This window comes from Sarcophilus harrisii, chromosome 4, assembly GCF_902635505.1.
Source record: "Sarcophilus harrisii chromosome 4, mSarHar1.11, whole genome shotgun sequence".
Classification (NCBI taxonomy): Eukaryota; Metazoa; Chordata; class Mammalia; order Dasyuromorphia; family Dasyuridae; genus Sarcophilus; species Sarcophilus harrisii.
The window spans coordinates 223,506,887-223,531,627 of NC_045429.1; the positions used below are offsets into that span (position 1 = coordinate 223,506,887).

Consider the following 24,741-nt stretch of genomic DNA (forward strand, 5'->3'; position numbering starts at 1 on the left):
CAATAAAACACTACTAATATTGCCCCATTAAAAAAGAAATACTGATGCTTAATTATCATTTTACACTATAGTAAAGTCTATATTGTCTAAGCCAAAATGGGAAAGAACTATTTGCCCTTTTATGGAGGGGAATTTTTTTTAAAGAGGTTAGGAGTTGTCAAATCTAGATTTCACTAGGTTTTCATAACCAATGGCGATTCACAAGAGAAAATCATTTGGAGTTCTACAGAGAGTTCAATGAGGAACAACAGTTAACTACTAGTTAAATAGAAATTTAAACAAATCATCATCTCCCATTCCTACAATCTCTCAATATGTCACACCAAAGTTTTACTTTTAAAATAGTGATTTATACTTTAAAAAAAAATAAATTGAATTTTAAAAATACACAAAACTCATATTCCTACATATTTTTCTATCTCTAATAATAGATAAAGTTACATATCTACCATGGTGTCTCAACTTTTCTGGAACTATTACTCATCAAATTTTTATATAGACTGTGCAGGGAACAATTTCCCCTTTGACTAATCAATTAGTCATTAGATCCACTCATTACGTTCTTCTACTAAGAACAATATTTTGTAAGATTCCAAAGAAATTTACTGGTCTTCTGCCAGTTTTAGTGGACTGCATAGGGCCCTAAACCTTTCTTATCCTCCCTGTTTAGCATAGTACATAAAAGGTTCTTGGGAGTTATGCAGTTATCACCTTTATTAGATTATAAGACTTAGGTGAAAGACTATATGTTTATAAAGAGAGAATAAAAGAGAATAAAGGCAGTTCAATTCAATTACAGTTATATCAGTTGTTCCCTTAGCCTTTCCTCCAATATAACCTAAGACACAGAAACGACTCCAAAAGACCAAAGTTCTCATTATACCCTAGTGAATATGAAGTACCATTCAGAAGCAGTCATTTGGGGACACAATCTCAACACTCTTTTTTCAACCTTGCATACCTGAATATGATATAAAAAGTAATCTATTTATCTCATATATAAAATGCAAATCAGCTCAATATTTGTTCTAATATTTTTAAAAGTACTCAGTCTCAATCTCAATATAATTCTTTCCCCAAAATTAATGAGTTCCTTATGTAATGTCATAGTCACCTTGAGGTCGCCCTACCTCAGCTGCTCTGTCCCAAAATCCCAGGCTATAATCATGCCCTCTTAAGCATTTGATGAGATATGGGTCTTGTATCTTCACAAGACAAAGGTCTGTTATTAGAACATCAGCAACCTCTCCAACACCTCCCTTCTAGGCACCACCCCAATTAAGAGTATCCCCAGCCAGGTACCTCCTCTCCCACTATGTCACTGAACTTGGGATTCTATAAAAGATCTTCATGTAACGACACTGGGGGGGAGGGGGAGAATACTTTAAGATGAGAATCCTACTTAATTAAGTGATTTACTCTCCAATAAATTAATAATCAAAATGTTCTCCAATCTCTATTGTCTCAGTTTCGACGGCATTACATTTATCCAAAATATTGTGAGATACCCCCCCCCAAAAAAAAAAAAACCAACATATAGTCTCTCACCTAAGTCTTATATAATCTAATAAAGGTGATACCTGCACAATTCCCAAGAACCTATTATGTACTATGCTAAACAGGGAGTATAAGAAAAGTAAACATACAACCCCTATCCTGGATGATATATTCTAAGAGAATTTAGCAAAAAAGAGAATGTAAAGAACCTGATGATCCATGGGGGCAATACAAATACAAAGATAAAGATGATCCTTGACTTTAAGGAGTTAACATTCTACTGGAGAAGACAACACATGGGCTAGAGAAGTGTTCTGAACTAGGAAGCAAGACAAAATGGCAAAGGATTGATAAACTCTTTCCAGGAAAGGCAGTACTGAAATGATCACTGTTCCCAGAGTTATAGGGGAAGAGATCAAGATTAGGAATTAGGAGAGAAAAAGGACACTATCAAATCTACATATGACCCTGAAATGCAAATCTAATGAAGCAGGAAATGTACACCAGCCATTTGCCAAACAATCTCTTTAATGACACTTTTATATAGTTTTGTTATTTTGAAAGTAAAAATTGCTCTCATTTATATATTTTATTTTGCCTTAAAGTGAAGTACACCAAAATGATAAGCATTTTCTCTTAATAGAGCAAACAAAGGATATTTACCTTGCTGCTTGAAAAATGCTACACTACTAATAAGGGAGAAAGTACATTGTCATAAAAGAAAGATCAAAGAAAATCTTATAATTTAATTAAAAGTTATTTACCTTGGATGTAGAAGGGACTAAAGATGTCATTTAATCATATCCCTTCATTTTACAAATGAGAAAACTGAGACTTAGAAAGGTTAAGCTGGCATTTAGATAGCGCAATGGATAGAGAGCTAGACCTAGAGTCAGGAAGACCCACGTTCAAATTTAACCAGAAATTAGCTATATGATGCTGGGTACATCACTTAAATTTTTTGATTCAGTTTCTCCATCAAAAAAAAAAAAAAAAAAATGACAGTAATAGCACCTACCCTCAAGGCTATTGTGAGATTAAGTTATTATTTAAAAATCCCTTCAAGCATCAACACTTTTTTGTCCTAAACAATTCTGAATAAAATTTTTCAGAAATGTTTCACACATTTCCCTGATCTTAAACTGAAGACACTGAACAAAATATAATTTTTTCTTAATAAAACAAGATGATCATCATAAACATTCAATGCAGTCCTGCAAAGTAATTCTGCTCTGTGCTTTTTTAAAGCTTTTCAATTTCCTCCTTGAACATCTGGTTTTCAGCCTATCCCTAAAAGTCTCCCCAAACCACCCCCACTGCTGGTTCAATGTTTCAGGTTGAAAAAATAAATAACTAACTTTAAGAAGTCCATGTTGAATAAAAATAAAACCATAAAAGGCTATAAGAGTTCAAGAGTAAAGAACTTCAGTTTAAATGCAGGGATTTTGTCATATCCATTTCAAGTGGTCAGAGGCCTTGTTTGTGGGATTTTGACCTAAGGGCTGGAGTTCCTAGTTGTTCCAGATGAGCAGGGGATTGATACATAATTTTCCTGTTCCACTTAAAACACTAAATGCTTACAAAGTGCTCTATTTGTTTTCCAAGTAAATAAAAGACAGTTTTCCATTTGGGAAGTTTACTGCACTCTAGATGTTTGTGTATATATTACATTATTAAAGAAATTCCAAGGACTATCAAAAGACTGCACAATATAATTCTTATTATAGAATTCTACTGTTATGTAAGCATAAGGAACTTATTTTAAAAGTTCGTTTATGAATTCCATTCATTCCTAATCAGCATTAGGGTCTTTCAGAAAATACAATAAAATTCACAACTAAGTCCATAAATAAATAAAAACTACTTACCTCTTATGCATACCCAACAATCATCTTTTTTGTTGTGTTTTTTAAGTTCCTCTTCAGTTACTTCTATTAATCTTCCTTTCAATCCTGTGAGATCCTTTCCACTTTTGGTCAGTCGAATCCAATCCATAAGACTTCTACCTTGCTTTAAAGGTACCTCAAAAAGAAGAAGAATTTCTTCTCTCAAGTCAACTAAAAATTCTCCTATTTGTGGATGACTCAACCCCAAGACTTCCCTTTTCCCCTACCTGCTTTATGTCCACTATTCTGTTCTCTTATTAACTTCCAGGAAACATGGTAAAAATCAAATATGAGAATTCAGATACTTGGTATATGTCAAATTTTAGAATACAATCTACTCTAAAGAGCTGTCCAACTTATTCTCTAGAATATTATATCGAAAAACAAAATAATGGGCAGTCAGCTGAGACTGATAAATATAGTCATATAAACAGTTTTCAACAAATTAGTATCTAACAGGAAACTACTTGAAAAAAATGAAGTAAACATAAAATGGTTTTGTAAATAACTGTCTACATACAAATCAGAATTTTACAAAAATTGCAACCATAAATCAACAAGTAAAGAAAGAAAATGTAGGATGAAATAATAAAAAAAAATAAAATAAAATAAAATTAGCATGGTTCAAAGTTTTGATAGGTTTTTTTATAGAAACAATACATTTTTAAAATCTTCTACAGGAGTCCTGAACCTTGGCTCTAAGAACATTTTTTAAAAAGTATTTTGATAACCATATTTCAATATAATTTATTTCCTTTGTAATAATGCATATACTTTTTCACTTAGAGGTTTTCTGAATACTAATAATAAATACTTTGGTTTATCTCCCAATGGAATAACCCCTCTCCATCTATCATTTTCAAGCTAAACTGGCCACACAAAACATCTGTATTTGACACATACCAACAGAATTCATAGATGCTGGAGAAATGGAATAGCTCCCTAGGATAAAAAAGAGTTTGAGCACACACACACAAAAAATTAAACCTGTTTCCAACTTGGAAAAACTGTCATACATATTATATATATTTGAACAACCTCATATTTAATACTTTATAGGAGAAAATATGGCTAAAATGAAAAATTCCCTGCAGAAAGTTTGTGAAACACTTAACTATATCAATCTCTTTCATAATATAATTTGATCACCATCTGATTAAGTAGAGAAAGTAATGAGCCAGAAAACAAACCTTCTATTCTGGGACAAAATCAGATTTTCTTCATTAAGCCAAGTTTCCAATCATCCTTCCCCTCCTTTTTTATCCAGTTAATAGGGAAAAATGAAGTTGTTAAATTATTCAAAATTAATTTACAATTTCTCCCAAAATCCACATATACACTATTAAGCCAAGTTCAGTGTTGCAAATAACATGTGATAGTGTCAGCTAGACAAATATGATCATATATTAACATTTAAAGTGATACACACAGTTGTTTGCATGTTACCTCCCCTCTTAGACTGTACTTTCCTTGAGAGCAAGGATTAGTTTTTTTGTCTTACTTTTTATCCCCACTTTGGTTTGTTAACATTATGTTAAACACAGTGCCTTACACTTAGTAGGTACTCAATAAATGCTTACTGATTTGACTTACAAGCTACCCAATAAGATTGATATAGCTCTAGTGAAACCACTTCCTTGGACCCTGGACAAATCAATTTTTAAAATGTATATGTCTCCCCAATCCACAAAAAACCCTCACTTGATCTGTCCATCCCCAGCAGCTATTGTCCCGTATCTTTTCTACCCTTTTATGGCTAACCTCTATAAGAAATTCACCCAAAATTGATATCTCCATCTCCTTTCACTCACTCTCTTAACTCTACAATCTTTCCTATTTCATCATTCAATCAAAACCACTTCTCTATGAAGTTACTAATGATCTCTTAATCACCAAATCTAATGGAATCTTTTCAATACTAATTCATCATCTCTCTTCAAAATTTAACACTATCAATTATCGTCTTCTCTTTTATACTCTCCTCTCTAGGCTTCCATGACTGGACTTGGTTCTCTTCCTGTTGTCCGAGTTCTCAGTTTCTTTGCTGGCTCTTCTTCCAGATCCTGCCTCCTAACTGTGTGTGTGCCAAAGGACTCTGTTTTAGTTCTTCTTTTCTTCTACCTCTATACTATTTCAATTTAAGTTTCCAGTTTCAGTTATCTGTATGCTGATCATTCTAAGAGAGATTTATGCAGCCCTTCTCCTAACCTCCAGGCACACCTGCAAAGGCTAAACTTCTCAAACTGGATGTCCCATAGATATCTTACATTCAATTAAGTCCAAAACAGAACTCATTATCTTACCCTCTTTTTGAATTTCCCTATTATTGTCAAAGGTACCATCATCCTCCCAGACATTCAGACTGGAAATTTAAGTTATCCTCAACCTCTCACTCTCTCACCTCCTCTTTGTTGCCGAGTCTGTTGGTTTTCCCTGTACAACATCTCTGGCATATTGCCCCCTGAAACAGACATTCGTGGCCTCACATCTGGACTACTGGAATATCACATCTGCTGGTCTCAGTCCATTGCAGTCCATCCATCACACAGCAGTCAAATTTATCTTCCTAAAGTGTACATTTGACCGCGTCACCTCTCTATTCAACAAATCCCAACAGCTCCTTATCACCTGCAGGATCCAAATAGAATCCTCTGGCATTCAAACCTCTTCGGACATGATCCCCTCCTACCTTTCTAGTCTTCTCATCCCATGTGTAGGCAATCAAGTGGCATATAGAGCAGTGGCCTGCACATATTAAAAAGACCTGAATTCAAATCTGATCTCAGACATTAGTTGTATGACCTTGAGCAATTCATTAAGCCTGTTTATCTGTTTCTTCAAATGTAAAATGGGATAATAATAGCAGCTACCTCCCAAGGTTGTTGCAAAGATCAACGGACATAATACTTGTAAATCACTTATCACAGTGCGTGTAATAGGCACTGAACCTCTTTCTTGCACTATCATACCATGAAGTCCTTCTCTGGATGTAGTAAGCACTATATATAAATATTATCATTATCATTATGATTATTAATATTTTCTGCAATAGTCACACTGGTCTCCTGACAATAGCTGACCAAAGGGAGTCCAACTCTTGACTCAATGCCTATTTACTGGCTGTTCCTCAAATTTGAAATATTCTCCCCCTATTTCCACTTAGTTTTCCAGCTAGTTTTCCTGGTTTCCTTTAAGTGCCAGCTAAAAATCACTTCTACTGGAAACCCTTCCTGATCCCCCTTAATATTAGTGGTTTGGCTTTAATTTATGTAGCTTGTTTGCACATGCTGTTTTTATGTCGTCTCTTCTACAGGACAATAAACTTCTTGAGAGCAGGGTCTCTTTTGCCTTTCTTTGTATCTCCAGCACTTAGCACAGTGTCTAAAACATAGCAGATACTTAATAAATCCTTTTTGTTTGAATGGACCTCAGTTTCTTCTTTAGAATGAGGTAGTTTGGTTTTTTGGGCTTCTAAGATCCTTCAATTCTACTCCTGTGATCCTAATCCCATTCTTTGCCAGTGTCCTCTCCAAATTACCTTGTGTATGGATTAAATATGATGTCATATGAATAGCTCCTTGCATATTTCAAAGTACTAATAAACTATTATTATATATTTGGAATAAACTTGTATTTTTATCCATTTATCTGTCTTAACAGTTTTCCTGCAAATGAACATAATGGCAGAGGTTTAATTTTTTTTTCCCCTCTTATCCTCAAAATATGGCCCTTAGCAGTTATTTGATAAATGCGTTTAACAAAAATGATGATGATGATGATGATGATGATGATGATGATGATGATGATGATGATGGGCAGCGCAGTGGAGAGGGTGTTGGCCTGGCCTGGAATCAGTAAGACCTAGTCCAAATCTTGCTTCAGATGCTAACAGCACTACATCCAATGGTGGTTGTGAAGGCCAAATGATATATTTGTTAAATGCTTAGTACACAGTAAGTGTAGCACTATATATAACACTATACATATAAGTGTAAGTGCGTGTGTATGTATATGCACACTACAGCACTATATACTCTATATGCAAAACTACATGTAGCACTATATATAACTATATACATGCATACTATATAAAACCCAATTATATTTGTAATGAGCACAGCACATGATGCCTGGAACACAGTAAGCACTATATAAATGCTGGCTATTATTAACAGCTTTAGAATACAGCACTTTAAGGTGCACTAAGCCTGATCTGTGCTCTGAAGAACTGGGGACTGGTGGAAAACAGTCAGGGTACTGCCATTCCTACCTTCCTCCTCCATCTCCTGGTCAGTGCCCCTTCTCTTCCTCCAAGAGCTCTCCCCCAACTCAGGTGCTGCCCATTTAACCTGAAAGTGTTCTCTGAACCCTCCTCCTCACGCTGTTGACACCTTCTGCGCTACATGTGTGTCCTTTCTACCTCTGCCTACTCCCCCCTAGAATCTCCCGGTGCTCAAGGGGATTTTGATGAAGGGGCCTGCAAAGGATTTATGAAGCAAGCAGGCAAGCAATAAGCGTTTTTAAGCCCCTCCTAAGTGCCGGCGATTGTGCATCAAGGAAGGGGAAAAAGGCAGTCCCCGCTCTCCAGGAGCCCTCGGTGTAGGTCTCTAACTCAATGTCGGTCCCAGAGCGGCCACTTCATAAAGGTCGGTTGACCCTGGCTGGCCGGAGAGGAAAAAATGGGAAAAGGGGCAAGAGAGCGCTCAAGGGCAGACAGGGGCGCCAGTGACGGAGAAAAAGGAGCCGGGAGAAGGAAGCGCAGCAGCGGGCCGCGCCCAGGAGGGGCCGCAGGAGCATCTCGGGGTCTAGGGGCTGGGCAGGGCCTTCCTCGGGCTTACCTTATTGCGCCCCCCAGAAGCGGCGCGCTGCTGCGAGCCGGGGGCGGGGAAAGCCTGGGAAGGAACGTTCAGCATCCTGAGAACCTCGGTGCGGGCTTCGCCCGGGAGACTGCAATCGGCTGGGCCTCACCCTGCTTCTGGGTCACTGCTCCGGCTCGGCGGCCGGGCGGCGGCCAAGCCCCCGGCCCACTTCCGGGGTCGTCAGAGCGTCTCCAGGTGAGGAGCACACCATGACGCAGCACGTCGCCACCGCCGCAGCCTCCGCAGGCGGGGCTGAGACGCATGAGCAGAAGGGAGGGCTTGAGGGAGGGAGAAAGGCGTGGAAACTGGGGCAGCTGCTAAGCAAGGGTGGAGCCAGGGTGCGAACTGCGCATGCTCTTAAAATAAAGTTCCGGCTGACGTCTCCTGAATACAATCCAACCTCAGCACCGGAATCCAGAGACAGCGACTTAGTGCAAAAAAACAAGCCGAAGAGTACCGTGGAAGCTGTCCCAATTCCTGGTGCTGATTCACCTCCAGATGCAGTCCTACCTTACTAGAGCCCCCTTTCGCGCTAAGCACTAGCCATCTTCCGGAAGCGCATCCATTCTCGTCCCTATCAATCAATCAATCAATCAACAGTATTTATTAAGGCTCAAGCAGAAAATGAAATGAATAAACGCCACTGTTGTTTCCTGCTTTAGCAATATTGCTTAGTCCTTGCTCTTCGGTGGTCCTTGTAATCATCATCATCATCATCATCATCATCATCATCATCATCACTTTTACACAGCGACTACTATGTGCCAGACAGTGCTAAACTCCTTATAATTATTTCATTGGAGCTTGGTGCTATTATTATACTCATTTTGCAGATGAGAGTAATAAAAATAATAAAAAGCTAGCATTTATGTAGAACTTATTATGTGCCAAACATTGTGCTTTATCTGATCTCCCCAACAACTTTGGGAGGCAGGTGCTATTATTAGCACTATTTTACAAATAAATATAATAGTAATATTTACACTTATTATGTGCCAGGTACTGTACTAAATGCTTTACAATAATTACATCATTTGATCCTCACAACAACCCTGGGAGGTAGATATTATTATTATTATTATAGGAATATCATTTTACAGATGAAAACACAGCATAGGTCTTACCTTCTAAAAGTTTACAATCATTTACAAACAATCACAGAATTTTAAAGCTGGAAAGAACCACTGAGACCATCTAGTTCAACTTTCTCATTTTACAGATAATTCCCAAAAAGAATAACTGAATTGTTGAAGGTCACATAGGTCATAAATGGTAAAGCCAAAACTTAAATTCAATTTCTCTAATTCTGAATTCTATATTCTTTTTTTCATCTATTATTTTAAAAATTCCCTCATTTGAGGTATGAGACACTTGAATTTCTAGGAACTACAAAGGAGCTTAGTGATGCCAGTCTCATGACCTGGAAAATTTAGATTCTTATCTGGTATCTGACACCTATCCTTGTGGGGGCAACTGATAATTGCCAGTATATACCATTGGTGGAGAGGTGGGATCATGGGGAAAGTGTCCTCACGTTGGGAATTCCCTACACAGAAGAAATCATAAGTCTGGAATTTATATTTTTAATTCTTGTCTTTTCTAACTTCCAAATCAACTTCTTCAGCTTTATAGTCTTACTCCAAAGAATTTCTGGATTTTTTCCAACTAGAAAGAAACAGTGCATCGATCTGATAACCCCATTTAGCTATAATATCACAGATTAATTTAAAGATATGGAGCACAAACATAACTAAGAATACCCATTTCTAACAACCCAGAACCCAGATTGGTGATCTTTTTCTAGATTGCTTTTCTAGGTATCATTTAGACTTCAAGCCTAAGAAAAGAATATAGAAAAGAAGGAATGGGAGTGGGAAAGGCAGAAGAAAAGCATCTTCAAACCTTAGAATAGTCAGTCAATCAGTCAATAAACATTTATTAAATGCTATGTGTGCCAAGTACTGTGCTAAGCACTGGGGATATAAAAAGAGGCAAAAGATCGTCTCGTCTCAAGGAACTCAATGGTGTCTAATGCCTCATGGTTCCCTGAGACTCCCTTTCTACTCTTTGTCAAGTTCTGGACTTTAGAGAATGTCTTGAACTTAATACTTGTCTTTGCCTCTCTTTATTCTTCAGCACTTCAATTGGAACCAAGATCAGGAGGAGTAGGAAATGAAAGTTCTGGTATATACAATGCTTGCCAGTTATTATCCTAGAAAAGGCAAAAAAAAAAAAAAAAATGTGTATGTGTGTGTGTTTGTATGTGCACATGTACATGTAATTTTTCAACTTTGTTTCCCTGTGTGCATGGTATATATCAGCTGCTGAGTGAGGAACTGAATTTATTCAATAGAATTCTGTCATGTATGTTTTTTTGAATGCTCACCATAATCTCAAGAACAATTTTTCACTTGTCATTATGCTGAGACAGAACAGTAGCATTTCTGTTCAACTGAAGCATCCAATGTGCCAGTCTATAAGTGAACTTTTTTTTATTATAATTAAGTGTATCAAATTCATGATTACATTATTTTTCATTTCAATATCTGAAGATATAATGAACTCTATCTATCAATCCCTGTCTTTTTCTTTCTAAGTTAGGGGATGGGTGGGTGTGGGAGAGTTGGGTGTGTATAAATATAGATATGCACATACACATATATGTATATATATGGAAGTATAAAGTATATAAATAGAATTAAGACTAGCCATTTAATATATTATATATATACTATATGGTAATGTAATTATTTTGGATTTATTAATATAGAGAGGGAAGAGAAAGAGAAGGAGAGAGAAAGAAGACATTTCAACTCTAGCTATTGAAACAAGAAAATGTAACAATTAAAGTTTTCTTATGTCACTGCACTAAGGAAGCTTAATTTTAAAATATCTGGACTATTACAGTTTAGTTATTTGAAAGAAAGGCAGATGATAATATAAAGTAAAATTTGCATCATTTTTTGTCAATTGTTTTTTTAAAATTCATACTGAGTCCTAAGTCTCAGTTATACCATTACTTGAAAAGATGTTTTTCTTAATAGTAAATATTTTTGACAGCACATGGGATTTTTCTTCATAGTCTAATTAATTTAAGAATCAAAATAAATTACTGAATCATGTATTCAGTTAGCACAAGCTGGGCAGAGTACACATACTGATTAAATCATGAAACTTTTAAGGAGCAATGGAATACATAATTATATGTCAGCTGACATCTAGACAATTCTATAAAGGTTAAAAGATAATACAAGATGATGTAAGATCCAAATTTAAAACTGAAATATTTATTCATTGATTCACTCATTTATTCAAGAAACACTTATTCGGGGTCTACTATGTGCAAAATATGCTAAGCTCTGGGAATATAAACAATGATTTGGATAATGGGATTTTTTTCTAGAATTATAGAATATAAAAAAATTGAATGGGGGAGTCTAATATGATTTCATCCACACAGAGAATTCCCAATGTGACTTACTCCTTTCAGTAAAATAGATCAGGAATTCTTGTGTCATTTATAGTCTTAGTTTCCAGGGGCAAAAAGAGGTTCAGTGACATGCTCATGATCATATAGCTAGCATGTAATAAATAATAGTAGGATCATAGATCTGCAACTTGAAGGGACCTCAGAAGCCAGTATTTATCAGATGAAAAAACTGAGGCAAGAGAGTGACATCTATAGTCACAAAGGTAGTAAGTATCAGGATCAGAATTTGAACACAAGTCTGACTTTAAAGTCTGAGTTTTATCCAATGTACCATCCTGGGAAAACATGAACTTCTTTCTGTCTTTACTTCAAAGCTGGCTTTCTATGTACTATGTTATACTTCCTCTCTCAAACCTTTTAATATAAAACTTCAAGTTGTCACAACTTAACTTTTAAAAATCCAAATTGATAAAAATGCAATGAAAAGAAATGTTCTTGTTTCTGGTAAGGTGCTAACATTATAACTGGGAGTAGGGAAGCATGACAAAGGCCAAACTACCCTATCAATTGCAAAATATTATAACATTTTATTAATAACTTACACACAAATAAATTATATTTTAAAACCACTATGATACATTTGTACATTGATATTTTAATGCTATACACTTTGAGTTCCTTCAAAAAGAATCAATCCAATTCATTTCCTGAATCCTGAATCAGCTCCTCCTCCTCCTCCTCCTCTTCACTATCAGATTCTTCATAAAATGAAATTGTAGCTTGAATTGGAAAATTTTTCAGAAGAGATTCTGCTTCTTGATATAAGAAATCATAACATTTTGATTTGGGCCAAAATAGTCTGAAACAAGCAGACAACATAGCATGCTTTATTCTTCATGTACATTTGTTTTCAGAATTTTTATACTCATGAAATTCTCCCACTGATGCCCCAAACTTCCATTAATCCAACAGTTGATAGATGCCCTTTGCATGGTTCCATAAAGTTAATGTCAGTATCCTAGTATTCATATAACAAAATTTCAACAGTGACTTAATAGCTGATTTTTTTTTTGCTGCCCCATCCTACCTCAAAGTTCTAAGTTAAAAAGGTTCATCTAGTTAAGAAATTGGCCAATAGTGCCTTCCTTTCACAAAAGTATAAGATCATAGTTTTTACTTGAATCAATGGTTCAGAATTTATGTCACTTCTGCCACAATGAATATTTTCATACTTACCAGAAACATTTTTATTTCCTAATTTCTAAACATTTAAAAAACAATTTAACCTGACAACAAGATTTTGAGTTCTGATGACAGCAAGGGTTGCAATATTACAAATTTTGCAAAGACAATATACACCTAACTTGCCTTGAAATTAATAAATATTGTCTGGTATGCAATGTCCATAGTTATCAAATATGATCATGGAAACTTTAATATAGAGGCAGACTAAAAAACAAAAAAATCAGTTTTTAAAAAGCATTCATAATTAGATATAGAGGTAGGACCACTTTCCATCCCTTAAAGTAATCACTATTGTTCATGGTTTAGATTGGGTTTGTTGTATATAATAAATTTTCTCAACAACTTAATTTTGTGGGTGAAACAGATTGTGTGGAAAGCTAATTATAATCTCTAAATTTATTTAATTTTTATCTTATTATATATTTCACATATTTAATACATTTTTCTTCTTTGCCAAGGTAACACCAATGTATTGTACTGGGAATATTTTAGGTAAAGGTAAGAGTTCAAAAAGATAGATTGATTATTTAAAGCAGAATTCAACATTGTGAAAAATTCCCCCTGGTTTTGAAAGGAATGTTATCTGTATTAGAATGACTGGCAAAAAAAAAAAACAAACAAAACTGAATATTTAAAGATGGCGCATTCTATTAAAAACAATCTTCACCCTGCATTTTTTTCCCCAATAGAATATTTTTGGTATTTATTCTGTCCTTCTGGAATCCATTTTGTGATTATAACAACATGACCATTTTCATGCAGGAAAAAAACATTGAAAGCAGATAACTAAGTTGAAGAAAAAGTTTTCATAACACTCAAATTGTCATAAAATTCTCTTGACTACTTCTATAGCAAACTCTGCATATTTGCCTTTATTCCCCTTTCCTTATACAGTTAGCTTAGCAGCAACCACATCACTAAAGTATGGCACTTAAAAGGATTCAAACCCTGCTTGAAACCTTTTCTAGAAATACTTATACAAACTCAAACCCCAGACACAAAGCTGTGGATAAAGAATTAAAGTAATACTTAAAGTAATTAAATTAAAGTAATACTGTTTTGAACTTCAAAATTCTTCATATTTCAGTTAGAACTGAGTTAAGCACAAATAACAACATGGTAAGCTGTCACTTAAGGGTTTTGCTCTAACCAAAATATGAAGGTAATGAGGTTATTTTAATGGTATTCTTGTAATTTGAATCTTATACCCCTAGATTAAGACTGCAATACCATATTCATCATCATCTTTCAAAATCAAAGTCATAGTAACAATAACAGGGCACTCCTTAATTCCAATACTTGGTTATATACATATATCCAGATATCAGAATTTCAACAACCTTAGTGTTCAAGAACATTGCTCTGAATCTAAAAGTAAAAAAAGGCCTCAAAGAGTATTTTAAATCACCAAATGGACAAATATATATATATATATATATATATATATATTAAAAGTAATGAAATTCTATGCTGGCAAGTTGTATACAAACAAATACAATATATCCAAGATTGTTTTTCAAAATGATCCTATAAGTTTGCAATTTATAGGATCATTTTGAAAAACAATCTTTTTTAGTACACAATAAAAGTCAAAAAACAATAATATCCTTTAATCCAATAATTTCATCTTGGAAAATGCTATCAAAAACAAAACTAAAAAGTAATCTATTTATACAAAGATTTCCACAAAAGCATATATAATTGTAAAAAAAAATCCAAAAATAAGGGAACAGTTAAATAAGTTGTAGTATATCAATGCAATGGAATACTATAATACAATTAAGGGAAATATATATATGAGGTTTACAAAGAAATCTGGAAGATTTTATAGGAGATAGTGTAAAATGAAAAACACAGAATTAGGAAAGTAGAGTATACAATATTCACAAATATTTCAGAGGAAAAGTGATTAAAAATGGATAGAAGAACTGCTGAGGATTTAGAGTGACTAAATTGTGGTCATGCTGCTTTATGCATTGAGATTAAGCAATTTAAATGTAAATAACCAAGTTTAATTGATTGTATTGATGTTCAGTGCTAATCATTTTAAACACACAACCACACATAAAAGAAAGAAAAAAGCCTCGGATTCAAATAGGCTATAAGGCCCATTCACTTCACTCAAAGGAAAGACTGAACGCATTTTTAGGCCAGAAAAAATAAGAGTGAAGGAGAGGCCATTAGTTGTGTGTATAACCTTGGTTTTCCCCCTAATTTTTAGCAAATTGGAAGCACATAGGGGAATGGCATTTCCAGAAGTGGAAATAACCACAAATTGTAAGCTAACATTAAAGGAGGATCCAGCTGAACAAGCTGAATCATCAACTATAAAGCAATCTTTTTACTATGAGAGAAGATTCATCATACACTGCATCTCACACAGTGAAAGCATCATTGCATCTCAATTAAAGGATAATGAAAGGTTAATTACTTTCTGGACTCTGATTATCTAGCTTCCTCTGATTATCTAATTTCGGAAACCTAAAGGCTTTTGGGACCATGAACAAGACACTCAATCTCTCAGTACCCCTAGGAAACTTTGTAAAATTGTCAGTAGCAAAACAATTGCAGAGGATTGACTTTGCTAGAAGGAACTTCCTCATCTAGAGAACCCTCCACCAATGAAATCTTAAATGAGGACACATATACATATAATTTGATTTTTTTTTTAAATCATGCATTATATACACATATGTATAAATTTCCAGTAAACTGTTAAAACTTTAAGTTTTACTGCCCCCAGTGTTATATGCTCCCAAATGTTACTCTGTGGGCATGAGAGGGAAAACCATGCTTACTATACATATTATCTTAGAGTTCCATATAATACTTCAGTGAAATATACAAAGGTTAGAAAGAAAATTCTTACATTTCACTGGCAGCAGTTACTAGCCTGAAATCACAGAATTGGGGAAATGCTTCCATTACAGGGCTCTTCCCTGAGCCACACAATCTCTCTGACTATAAAATGACATATGTCCATAATGTCTAGGGTCTTTAGACTTCAGTTTCTAATTGCTAAGAATATCATCTCATTGTTCTACCTAAATTACTAGCTTTGAAATTTTCCTCTCATATAGTCTTATTCCTTTTATTCCTCTCCAACAATCATAAATTTTAAAAGGTGCTACTTGAATGACGCCAACTTCATTTACATCCTGCAGGCTTCTAAAACATCTGCAAGATGCAAGGTGACACTGTCGTACTTCTCTGCATCAGAAATTCTCCCTAATGCTTTCCTTTATAAAAAAAAATTTTTTCCCCAAGAATTTATGATGTAATAGGTATAACAATTTTTAGGTGGGGAGAAGGAACTATTATATTCCTATATTTTGGTAGAGGAAAAAAAAAATGAACCTGCAAACAGAAGCATAGAATAGCCTTAAAGAAGATTCAGTTTTTCCAAGGAAGAAGATCTTGGACCATCTGACACCCAGTCAGCCAGCTAACATCGTGCGATTCCCTCCTACCACACTCCTCGGGTCGGTGAAAAAGTAATTAGAGGGTAGGGTAAGATATGTCACTCACCTGACTGGATGTTTATATTGGGAAAGTTTTCCAAAGGTTTCTGTTGTCCCATGCACATCACATACCTAAGGTTTAAATGAGAAGGAACCAAATTACTCACTTCCAGGAGAAGCCGGTAGAATGGATCATCCCCACAGTATATCCAGCCCCGCCTACCGAGCTCTGGAAGCTGCTGCGGATTGCTTTCTAGAACCGAATCTGAATCTATTTCAAGGACAACCACCATCGGGTTGCGCTGGCAGAGGTTCTACCAGACGGAATCTCAGGGATGCCCAATATCCAGGATAAAGGCTAATGGGACACACAGGATCGTGACTTTAATAGTCATTTGGGTCCTGACCCTCCTATGTCAATGATCTGTAATTTCGTCAATGTTCGAATTCCTTCCAATGACGCAAATCGCAGCATTCCTCCTCCCCCTCACGCATTTTACGTCTTGTCTCAACTCGCTTATTTGCAGTTCCATCTCCCGCCTCCGTGCCTTTGCCTCTGCCCTCCCCCATACCTGAAATGTTTTGCTTTTTCACCCACAGACTCAAAATCCCTAGACGATCCAGACCAACCACTTTTAGCGCCCCCCTCCTCCCTGCACTTGGCACCTTCCTCCTTCCCCCCCCCCCCCCCCCCCCCCGCCCCATACTATCCAAAGCTTTATTGATTGTATCAGTGTATTGATGAATATGTTGTAACGCCCCCCAGGACAATGTTATCTCCTTGAAGGCGTGGGACTGCTAAATTTTTGTACCCCAGCACACTTGCCCAGTGTCAGGCACATAATAGACCCTCAACAATTGCTTGCTAAATTAAGTTGAATCTATCTACAATTCTGTAGCTAAGACGTCTAGAGGCATCAGAGTCACCAAGAAATTGACTTCCCCAGCATCAGTCGGTCTTCCTGCCTATATGTCAAGTACTCTCTCTTACTCTTCCCATTTCAACCCCTAAAGCCACACACACACACACACACACACACACACACACACACACACACCCTGGGTGTCTGCATTTCTCTCTAGCTCTTGTTCTTCTGTAGGACGAGGGCCACTTACGGTAAGCTTTGAGTGGAGCTGCATTTTCTCTGCTTCCTCTCTAGGGGTGCCAAGCCAAGGTCTCCAAAAAGCCGGCGACCTACACGTCCCGCGGGGATGGGGGGGAGAGGAGGGATGAGGGAAAAGAGCAAGGACACCAGAGTGAGATGTGAGTCAGAGGCAGGGCGGTTGTCGTGATCGTGAAGCAAAGGGTTTTAGGCTTTCCTGAGAAAGGGGGAGGGAGGTTTGGAGAGAATGCGGGGTGGAGTGGCGTAGGGAGGGAGCTGAGAGAGAGAAAGGAGAAAGAGAGGAAAGAAGAGAGAGAGAAAGGAAGGAAGAGAGAGGAGGAAGAAGAGAAGGAAATAGAGAATGAGACAGAGAGAGAGATAGAGACAGAGAGAGAGAGAGGAGAAAGAGGAAAGAAGAGAGAGAGAAAGGAAGGAAGAGAAAGGAGAAAGAAGAGAAGGAAAGAGAGAGAGAGAGAGAGAGAGAGAGAGAGAGAGAGAGAGAGAAGGAAAGGGAGCAGGAGAAAGTAGGATCTTGCAGTCGAACGTAGGGGAGGATGAGTAGTTGAGAGGTTGAATACCCTGAGTTGTTGTTCCCTGACCTCAGGGTCTGAGAAGCTGGGGTTTCTGGAAGCAAGCGGCAGCAGCTGGCCCAATCGGGCCGGGGCCCCGAACTCTCCAAGCTCTCCATGTACACACCCGGTCACTACAGCAGGAGCTCTTTCTCCCACATCCCACAGCCCTGGTCTTCTTTATATAGTCGAGATGGCCTGATGCATATTTAGAAATGCCCCCCTCCCCACGCCATCCCAGACCTCGGGCCAGCGGGGTAAACAAAAAGGCTGAGCGTGAAGGCCAGTTCGGGTAAACAAGGAGGGGTGCGAACGCGTGCAGCTTCCAAATGGCCCAAGCTGGGATTTTTGGCAAGCAAGTGTTAATCGCTCTTAAATAGACACATGGCGACCACACTAGCCCATTTCCATGAGAAGAGGGGAGGAGGAAAGATTAAGCGAATCTACACGTTTTGTGGATTTTTGGAAAAAGCTGGTAGTGTCTGGGGGCCACCCAACACAGGTTTTTTAACTAAAGCAGATGCACTCAGCTAGGCATCCAGGACTCCAAAAATGGGACTGGAAAAGCAAGTGAAAAGGGACTTTTTTGACACACACCCCTTTCACAGGGCCCAGTCAAACATATGAATAAGAGTCCCGTTATATACAAAGCATATTAGGATTCCTTGAAGGAAGGAAGAGTGCCATTTAATCTGATTTGTACCTTCCATTCTCAAAGCTATGTAAGTGCGGCTTCTTTATATATTAATCATTGGACAGTAGTGATCATCTGTCAAGAAAAAACCTGAACAAGATGAGAAGTGATCCAGAAATGAAGAAAAGAAATCTAGGAATCATCAGTCTTGTGATGTCGGGGCATGTTTGTACATTATTTAAACTATGTTATCTGTTATAGTTTTGCTTCTCTGGCTGCCCCTTCCTTTTCTATTTAATTGTGAAAAATCAAGCCTGTGCTTCCACATTCTAGAACCATTTAGCATCTAAGCCCAGTGCTATCCACTCAGTGGGTGCTGCTTAGGAGAGAAAAATCTGTAAGATTTTTATTCCCACATGGCACAATAGGAAAGATTTTAGTCATTGTTGGAATTTCTTCCACTGAAATCGAGGCTTGGGTGGAGTGACTTGGGGAAACAAAGGCATTTATTAAACCTGTTCTGTGTGAGGAACTGAGCTAAGTATTTACAAATATTATCTTACTTGATCCTCACAACACCTAGTGAGGTTAAGTACTAAATACTTAGCTATAACTTAATAGATAAATCCCAAGGAGTTGTCCCTTGAAAAGGGTACTACAGAGAAAGTCCTACACCAAGATTTCTAAACTTTGAATTTTAAATACCATGAGGCACACTTTCTCTTATAAATTGTAGACGGACTATTTGAATTCAAAGGGGCAGCTGGATGGTGAAGTGGCTAGAGTACCAAGCCTGGAGTCAGGAAGACTTGTCTTTCTGAGTTCAAATTTGGCCTAGATACTTACTAGTTGTGAGCCCTGGGCAAGGCACTTAACCTGTTTGCCTCAGTTTCCTCATCTGTTAAATGAGCTCTAGAAGGAAAAGGCTGGAAACCACTCCAGTAACTTTGCCAAGAAAATCCCAAATGGGGGGCACAGTGGGTTAAACATGACTGAACAAAAATTTTTAATTCGATGTATAATATTTTTTTCTATTCAATTGAGTGATCAAACCATTTCTGAATGGAAAAACTCAGTTTGGAATAAATATATCCTTGGCCAGGCAACTCACTCCTGTTCCTTTCTCTTAGAATTACATTTTAGCCATATTTAAACCCTCATGGGTTTAAGGAAACTAAAGAGGAATTAAGAATAATAAATATCGACAGATGTTAGATTGTCAGTTTGTACATAATGTATATACAATTATGGACATTATTTATTCTGCTGAACCGGCTAACATTTTAAGCAGTAATAGCAATTTGTAACTGAGAAAATTTTAATATCACAATCAATTTAAAATGTTGGCCCAAATTTTTGACATTGTGTTCATGTTACTTATCTTCTTTAGCCTTTTCAATGAACTAAGCTTGAGGAAACCTCCCCCAGAGGGCCATAGTTTGTTTGTTTGTTTGTTTTTTCAACAGGTTGTAGAGCAGCCAACTCTTTACATTTGTAATGATTAGGGATGGGATAGAAAAGAGCTAGGAAAAGCAGCAGGAACAGCTTCTGGAAATGTGAACTGCTTATCTCCTGGCTTGATGGTTTGCTTGGTATAAAGACTGGAACTATTCTATGATACAGTAAATATGATCAATTGTAGCATAGTTTACCTACAGACTCTAAGAGACTTACTAGGTCAGACTCCAAGGCCATTAGCATTTTCTACTCCACTGCCTCATTAGTCTGAATTTGCTCCTCCCTCTTCCAAACACAGATGCCCTTATATTGCATGTTTCAGTAACAGACTAAGCACTCATAGGGAAAATCTGAAATATAGATATTATTGTAACGGAAAAGGAAGAAATAAAAGAACCAAAAGCCCTAGAATGACATTATATTGCTTGCTAAAAAAGGAAAAAATATAAAACAATACAAGTTGTATCTTTCTCACCCTTTCCTCCAAGTATCATATCAAATTTAAGGGCAGGACAATTCAGAATTTTAGAATTGGTAGAGAATGTAGAGATCTCTAGCCAATCAAACCATTTTGCAGAGAAGGAAATTGAACATGAAACAAGTTAATGACTTGGCCACAGTCATACTAACGCTTTACATATATAATAGGATTTGCATCCAAATTAGACCCTCTCAATTTATATTGTGAGAAGAGGAAACACAATTGCAAACTGTGCCAAGAGGAAAATATATTAGTCGTTTTCAAAAATACCTCATTTTATGAAAATACAGAATTCCAGGCTTACAAATACACAGTGATTTGGGTATGATTATTTGCTTTTTAAAAGGATGTTGAACTTTAAAAAAAAAATACTTTCTTGGAATTCTTTTCAGTATAGATTTATTCTAATGTAATTAAAATATTCAAAATTACAGAAATTCAATTTATAGTTTCACTTTCAAGGAACACTTCTATAATGGGAAAGCAGGGTATATCAAAACTTCCAACCTCTGCTCTATATATTTCAGTTAGGATGACAAACCCAAAGATTGTACAAAGTTTGTTTCTGTCATTGTTTTTAAAATCATGAGAGAATCAGTGTGTCATAGTGAATAGAAGGCCAACCTAGAACCCAGAAAAACTCAGTTCTAGTCCCACTTCTGATAGGGCCTAGCTGTGTAATCCTGAGCAAGTCACTTAACATATCACTGCTCTTGACAACTCTTTAAGACTACATAAATTATAGAGACAATGCTAACTATTACTTGGAGAGGGAATTTCCTCACTTGGGAGTTCATTATATTAACATAAATCACAAGTCTAGTCATTGTCTCTATGAGAGTATGATCAATGATCTTTACGCAGAAAATTTAAATGCTATTGAGATAAATAATAAAAAAGTCTTTGTGAATTCACTAGCCTTGCTTACAATTCTCCAGTATCATTATTTTCTCTTTAATTCAACAAACATTTTTAAAGTCCTATATGTGATAATTAGTTATTCAAGTCAGAATAAGAAAAAGTTTTAAAAATTGAAGAATATAACTTAGGTTCCTCTTTTAGATGTGACCTGGTGTTGGCCCCTCTTCTCAAAGAGACCTCATTAAGTGTGTGACTTACCCACCACTTACACAATGAGGTGAGACTCAGAGGTGTGAAGGACTGAGGAGAATATAATGACTCACAGCTGTTACTGCCACCTTAGGCCTCCATGATAATGGGTTCTACTTGGTGCAGTCCCAGGAGAGTTCATAGCTCCTGTGTACTTTTTTCTTATTCAATACTTTATATTATATTTTTTAAATTACAGGACTTAATATTATGTACTCTCATAGAAAAGGTTTTGTGAAGAAAATGTATTCTTTTGCAAGCAGTCATCATCAAACATATATTAAGTGCTTACTATGTACCAGGCACTGTACTAGTTATGTTAGAAAGACAAAAACTTGTATCCTATCCTCAAAGGAATTAATTTCGTTCACTGAGTAACCATATAGTGATAAAGAAATGAAAAATGATGCATTTCTGTACTAAGACGTTACTATCTAAGGATAAATTAAGTTCACAAATAACTATAATACATGTTAAAGTATAATACGAACATAGGGCAAGTCCAATACAGAGACCTGAAAGATTTGGTGGGAGGAGATGTCATTTCTGGCTAGATGTTGTAAATGTTGTTGTCCCGGGGCTCGGCCTTCAAGGAAGATAAGCTTTGCAACTGTCAGAGTCTCTTGGAGGTGGATAGTCTGAACAAATGAATAAAGAAAAGAGAGCAGGACAATAATGGAGAAAGGTTAGAAAAGTGAATTGAAGCAGAATGTGGAGGGAGGTAAGGAGTTTCTACCTAGTGATTCTCTGACAGGTTTTGAGCAGAGGATTGATACAGTTAGATCTTTACACTAGGAAATTACTTTGTGGGTATGGAAAGATAAATTGGAAAGTTGAGACATAGGATGTAGGGTAAGCTTCAGGTAAGAAGCTTTTGCAGTAGTCCAGGTGAGAAGCCCACGCAGCAAATGGAAGGATAAATTTTAACTTTTAACATTTGGCTTTATTAATAAGTTAATACTATTAATTTTAATTATGTAAGTTAAGAAATATTATGAGTCAATTTTGAAAGTATTATAAATATGCTTGAAGTGTGACATTCAAAGGCTAATCCTAAAAATTAACAGCAAAAGATCAAATAGCTTGTTCTAATTAATAGTCAAAGTTATTTTAATATCTATATATTATATATATGTTTTACATATTTTTAGTGATTTTTTTTGTCTTGATTTCTTTCTTTTCTTTTCAACTCATAGGAATACCTAGAAGTTCACAGGGTGAATTCCTTGTTTGAAAAATGATGAAGAATGGTTGTTGTTGTCCAGTCATTTTTCAGTCATGTTCGATTCTTCATGACCCCATTTGGGGTTTTCTTGGCAAAGATAATAGAATAGTTTGTCATTTCCCTTTCCAGCTCATTTTACAAATGAGAAAACTGAGGCAAACAGTGTGAAATGACTTGCCCAGAGTCATACAGATAGTGAGTGTCTGAAGTCATATTTGAACTCATGAAGATAAATCTTCCTGATATCAAGCTTAGTGCTTTTATAACTGGTAGTTTTGGAGAATTACTTGGTTTGCTGAGAGTTTACGCGATTAAAGATTAGCTGTGGTCATGCAGTTAATATGTGTCAAAAGGCAGCTAGCACTTGGGCTTCATGAGTCTAAGGCTAGCTCTTTATTCATTTTGGCTTATTGCCTCTCTTTCTATCACTCTTATGATGATATTAATGTTAGTTGACAGAGTGAATTGAAAAAGTGCTCCAGAACATTTTTTATTTATCATGAATCCTGGATAATTATTGTTAGCTTTGCTTTGATGATAATATCCTTTGATGGTACCATTGGTACTAAGTGAAAAAGCTTGTTAATTAACCAATGGAGAGTAGGTCCATTGTGCATACTATCATCTGTGTACTTCAAACTACAGGGCTTTCAGTCTCCTAAATGCAATTCCCATGTCCTCTTGTTAGGGTTTTGGCTGTAGAAATCATTATTGTTTCATCTCTGCCATAAACCAAGTAGCTGAGACTAAGGAGAACATAAAAGTAACAAAACATATTTCCATAAGCACCAATTTTTTCTTTTTCCATTAATAAGTGTTTTAAAATTAATCTATTCCTCTCAACTTTTCCCTCTCCATTGAGCAAATTAAACACATATGTTTGGCGCACACACACACACACACATTATTTTTATACATACCTATATAATCTAGCAAAAACTTCACACTTGTCATATGTCTTTTTTCTGAATTTTAAATGCCTTACCTGTCAGGAAGTAGCATTTTTATCTTCATTCTTTTGGATTTGGGATTTTTTTTCCTTTTTAAACTGAAATTAAGAATAAGAACTCTAAGCTGATACTATCATTTTGAACATGTTATGTCTAAATGTGCCCAATTCACTAATGCCTCAATTTATCTATAAGCTGTTTTGAGATATGTCACAGAAGTCATTTGCAGAAGTCAAAATCATCTTTAAGCAATAGATTTTCCCTTTTTGCTCTTCAAACAAATCTTACACAGGAATATAGGATTGAAATTTTGCACAGATCTTTTTCAGTGAACTGTAGGTGTCGCCAAAACGGAAACATCTGTGAGAACCTTCTCCTATGCAGCACGTTTAAAGATTGCAGTGACTCTAGCTTAGGCTAAAGACCTTAGACAAAACCAGGCCCAGAGTGTGTTGTTCTAAACTAGAGGGTGCTCACAAATGGCCCTGGGAGAGATTTAACAAGTCTGTGTTAATCACACTCATACATGGGAATATCTGGATTGAAAACAGGCAGATTTACTTTTGAGCCTACAAGTTATTTCAATTAGCTGGGGAGTTGGAGGGGGGGTGTTAAACATTTAAAAAAATTTTCTGATTCATAATCTATTTACACTGACAATGTATTATTTGACAACTATATTATCAAATGATGGGAACTGACACATGTACCTCACAGAGGAAATACAGAATATTTATATATAGATGAATTTGAAGATCATATCTGGAAATAATAAAATTGTGTTAGAGACTTAGTTGCTAACACATTGCATCTAATTCACAGATAACTTTAGT

The 24,741-nt window shown here is 36.2% G+C and overlaps 2 protein-coding genes across 4 annotated transcripts in view; both read right to left on the reverse strand.

Moving 5' to 3' along the window:
- Positions 1–8,990, reverse strand: part of LOC100934103 (cytochrome b5 reductase 4) — an 84,848-nt gene extending 75,858 nt beyond the window's left edge. The window contains exons 1-2 of one of the 2 annotated variants that reach the window (XM_031964561.1): positions 8,222–8,990; positions 3,366–3,519 (exon numbers count right to left, since the gene is read on the reverse strand). In XM_031964561.1, the coding sequence (XP_031820421.1) occupies positions 3,366–3,519; positions 8,222–8,296 (229 nt within the window). In that variant the 5' untranslated portion in view covers positions 8,297–8,990. The remainder of the gene's footprint in view (positions 1–3,365; positions 3,520–8,221) is intronic. The other variant, XM_031964562.1, reaches the window with a different exon arrangement.
- Positions 8,991–11,001: 2,011 nt separating this feature from the next.
- RIPPLY2 (ripply transcriptional repressor 2) lies at positions 11,002–23,081 on the reverse strand. 2 transcript variants are annotated; one of them, XM_031964563.1, is made up of 4 exons: positions 22,249–23,081; positions 17,495–17,573; positions 16,446–16,510; positions 11,002–12,531 (listed from the first exon to the last, which is right to left on the reverse strand). In XM_031964563.1, exons 1-4 carry the CDS (start codon positions 22,275–22,277, stop codon positions 12,363–12,365), a joined length of 342 nt encoding a protein of 113 aa, XP_031820423.1. In that variant the 5' UTR covers positions 22,278–23,081; the 3' UTR covers positions 11,002–12,362. The 2 variants fall into 2 exon arrangements, with proteins under 2 accessions (XP_031820423.1, XP_031820424.1); XM_031964564.1 differs by lacking the exon at positions 22,249–23,081 and adding an exon at positions 18,060–19,489.
- Between the last annotated feature and the right edge of the window lie 1,660 nt (positions 23,082–24,741).